The sequence below is a fragment of the Charadrius vociferus genome, unplaced genomic scaffold, assembly GCF_000708025.1.
Source record: "Charadrius vociferus isolate BGI_N301 unplaced genomic scaffold, ASM70802v2 scaffold398, whole genome shotgun sequence".
NCBI classification, from domain to species: Eukaryota; Metazoa; Chordata; class Aves; order Charadriiformes; family Charadriidae; genus Charadrius; species Charadrius vociferus.
In genome coordinates this window covers 1,574,474-1,578,248 of record NW_009649571.1, presented here as the reverse complement: position 1 = coordinate 1,578,248, position 3,775 = coordinate 1,574,474, and the positions used below count along the sequence as shown (strand labels likewise).

The window sequence follows — 3,775 nt, the reverse complement described above, 5'->3', positions numbered from 1 at the left end:
GTGTGAGGGGTCCCCCGTTGGGAGGTGGGTTGTCTGTGGGGCCCCCGGTGGGGTGTGGAGCCCACGCGAGGGCTCCCCTGTGGGGCTGTGTGGGGCTCCTGGCAGGCTGTGAGGCCACATTGAGGGGTCTCCCGTGGGGAGGTGGGTTCTCTGTGGGGCTTCTGGCAGCCTGTGAGGCTGTGTGGGGTTCCTGCTGGGGTCTGAGGCCATGTGTGGGGTCCCCCATGGGAATGGGGGTTCTCTATGGGGGTCCTGGCAGGCTGTGGGGTCCCTCTTGCAGTGTGGGGCTGTGTGAGGGGTCCCCCGTTGGGATGTGTTGTCTCTGCAGGTGCCCCAGTGGGGTGTGGAGCCCACGCAAGGGGTCCCCCATGGGGAGGTGGGTTCTCTGTGGGGCTCCTGGCAGGCTGTGGGGCTGTGTGGGGTCCCTGATGGGGTGTAGGGCCATGTGAGGGGTCCCCCATGGGAATGAGAGCTCTCTCTGGGTCTCCTGCTGTGGGGCCACATGAGGGGTCCCCCATGGGGAGGTGGGTTCTCTGTGGGGCTCCTTGGTGAGGTAGGGGGCCATGTGTGGGGTCCCCTGTGGAGAAGAGGGCTCTCTATGGGGCTCCTGCCAGGGTGTGGGGTCCCTCTTGCAGTGTGGGGCTGTGTGAGGGGTCCCCCGTTGGGAGGTGTGTTGTCTGCAGGTGCCCCAGTGGGGTGTGGAGCCCACGCAAGGGGTCCCCCATGGGGAGGTGGGTTCTCTGTGGGGCTCCTGGCAGGCTGTGGGGCTGTGTGGGGTCCCTGATGGGGTGTAGGGCCATGTGAGGGGTCCCCCATGGGAATGAGAGCTCTCTCTGGGTCTCCTGCTGTGGGGCCACATGAGGGGTCCCCCATGGGGAGGTGGGTTCTCTGTGGGGCTCCTTGGTGAGGTAGGGGGCCATGTGTGGGGTCCCCTGTGGAGAAGAGGGCTCTCTATGGGGCTCCTGCCAGGGAGTGGGGGTCCTGGGGGGCTGTGGGGCTGAGTGAGGGGTCCCCTGTGAGGAAGGGAGCTGTCTGTGGGGTGGTGCACGAGGATCCCGGGAGGCGTGGGGCCGGGTTGGGGCCCAGGGGGGGCTTAGGGCCGCCATGGCCCCATCAAAGCCGGCGCACTGCCCACTGCTCTGCCTTCCAGAACAAGATCGTGGACCGGTGCGAGCGGCTCCAGCTGCAGAGCGCTGCAATCACCCGGCACGTGGACGAGGTGCTGCCCGCCAAGGACCAGGCCGTCCTGGTGAGTCCCGGCTCCGTCGCCCCACATGGCGTGGAGCGGAGGTGGCCCTGTGTACTCCCAGTGGAGCTGCCAAGCTCTCGGTGGTCTGGTGGGTGTGCAGGGGTTGTCCCCCTTCCCACCCTACAGCCTGAGCAGGTGGAGTGCGTGCACAGGAGCTTGCGCCTGCGATTCCTGCTTCGCCTGCCTAAAATGATATACACAAACAATACATTTCTTGGTATTAGTGTACAGCCATCAAATGTCCCAGTAGCACTGGTGTCTTACCAATTCCTGATTTTATTTGTGAGGAGGAAAGACAGTTCTCGCGGTGGCTGTTTCTCACTGATAGCAAATCCGGGAAGATCTGCTGAGGGATGGGACTCTGGTCCCTCACAGGTTGTCACTTTGGTACCAGGGTTAGGCCAGGAGGCAGTAAGCAGGTTTGGGACTGGTTGTCCTGTTTACCTCTGCTTGCATGGTGATGATTACCGTGGCTCGGGCTCAATTAACAGAGTAATCTTAACAGCTGAGCCCGCAGAGAGGTGGCAGAAGCGGTTGGTGCTCTCGTTGGTGTTGCAGCGTGGCTGATATTTCTCCTCTCTCCTTGCTCTGGCAGAATGCAGCCAACGCGGCGCGGGAGCTGGTAATCCAGAGGCTCATCTTCGTGGGGAACGCCTGTAAAAATGAAGAACAGCGGTTGCTGGAGAAGGTGGACGCGGAGGACGAGCGGGTGCACCAGAGCATCCTGACCCAGCAGGTGCACTGGACTGAGGCTTTGCAGAAGCTGGCCGCTCTCCGAACCTACCTGGTGGACACGATCACCAACCTGGATGACCAGGGCCTGGTGGTGAGTACTTCTCCTTGTACCCAGGGACAGGTCAGCCCAAAAGTGACCCAGAGTTTTTATCATGGCTATTATGGGATTTAAATACGGTATTCAGCAGCTTGCTGCACTGACAGCAAGGAGGCAGAGTTGGACAGGACCTACATTTTGCAGGTCTAGCTCAAGGAACCTCCTTCACATAGTCCAGACAAGCCCCTGTGGTTTTTTGGTGGTTCACAGAGGATCTGCTCTGCCCAATTCTGCTTTTGCTTGCAATGAGGTTCAGAACCAGCCAGGCTCAGCTCTCCAAGCTCTTGGCTTGAAGCTGCCACCTCAGGATGGCTATGAGTTGAGAGCTGCTTTTACAGTAGTTAATTGGGCCACCAGTTTTCTAGTGTTCTGTATAGTTTTAATCAAAGCATGACCCTTGGAAACACCTGCAGCTCTTCTCAGGAAGGGTCTACACTGTCACAGAATCACAGCATCAAAGGCTGATCTGGGTTGGCAGGTCCCTCTGGAGCTCCCCCAGTGCCACCCCCCGCCAGAGCAGGGGCACCTCCAGCAGTGGCACAGGACAGCGTCCAGGCGGGTTTGGGATGGCTCTGGAGGGGGAGACTCCCCCACCTCTCTGGGCAGCCTGTGCCACTGCTCTGCCACCCTCACAGCAGAGAAGGCCCTCCTCATGGTTAGATGGAACTTCCTATGGTCAAGTTTGTGCCCGTTACCTCTTGTTCTGTCATCTGGCATATCTCTGTTTGGGATATTTACTGTGCAAAGCAGCCCGTGCTTCCCTTTGTTCAGTACATTTTCTGGCTATTAAATGGTTTACCCAAGCAGTTCTTCTCGTAGACGTGAGTGTGTAGGCATCGCACCGCCTGTTCCTTGCTCTGAGCCTCTGCTCGCCACATGAACTTTGTGAAGAGGCGGGCAGCAGCTCTGCTTGGGAAAACAGAACCGAGCCCCTGGATGGGAGGCAGATGGCTGTTCCTCTGGTGGGAAACGCAGCTTCTGTCCTGCCCCGGCACCTCAGCTGGCTGGGCTGTGGCCTGGCTCGAGAGAGCAGAGCTTGGAGAGCGAGGTCCATCAGATGCCTGGGGCAGAAAGCAGCGAGTCCCTCAATTTCTCCTTTTGCCATGTAGCAGAGGGGAAATGGGGATAATACATTCTCCACCTTGGATCGTTGGTGTTGGTATTTGTGTCTATCAGGAATGGATGCGTGTCACGCCACAGGACAGCGAAGGGCACGTAGGGCACCCTGCACCTCATATTTGAGCAGGGATCAAATGTTTTCCTACCACGTTGCTAATTGGGCTGTACCTTATGAACGCACCATTGCTGGGGGTACAGAAACAAGCAGGACTCATCACGAGTTTGTCCGACTTGGCTCAGGTCCTCTGCAGCTTCACCCCCTGTTGAAGGCTTTGAGGGTTATTTGCTGCAAGCACAGGTGTAGCATGTCCCTGCGGGCTGGGGGACGAGGGGGGACTTCAGGGATGGGGTTTTCACCCTCTGGGCAAGGCAGAGTGCAGTGGTAAGAGCTCCCAAGTACAGCCAGGCTGGTGTCTACCAGAGGGTATGGACTCAGAGCTGGTTTTTTGTGGGTCTGAGACTTTCCACTCGCCTCAGCTCTCCCATGTGCCAGACGGTCCAGCTGTACTTGCGGTCTTCTGCTCTCACACCGCTTGCGCGTGCAGTAGAGCAATGGTGGGCTCTGTCTGGATGCT

At 59.0% G+C, this 3,775-nt stretch overlaps 1 protein-coding gene across 1 annotated transcript in view; it reads left to right on the top strand.

Annotated features, from left to right (window-relative positions):
- The first annotated feature begins 857 nt into the window (after window positions 1-857).
- BSPRY (B-box and SPRY domain containing) overlaps window positions 858-3,775 on the top strand; it is a 9,224-nt gene continuing 6,306 nt past the window's right edge. Inside the window, exons 1-3 of the mRNA XM_009890321.1 lie at window positions 858-908; window positions 1,151-1,249; window positions 1,845-2,075. Coding sequence (XP_009888623.1) covers window positions 858-908; window positions 1,151-1,249; window positions 1,845-2,075 — 381 coding nt within the window. The remainder of the gene's footprint in view (window positions 909-1,150; window positions 1,250-1,844; window positions 2,076-3,775) is intronic.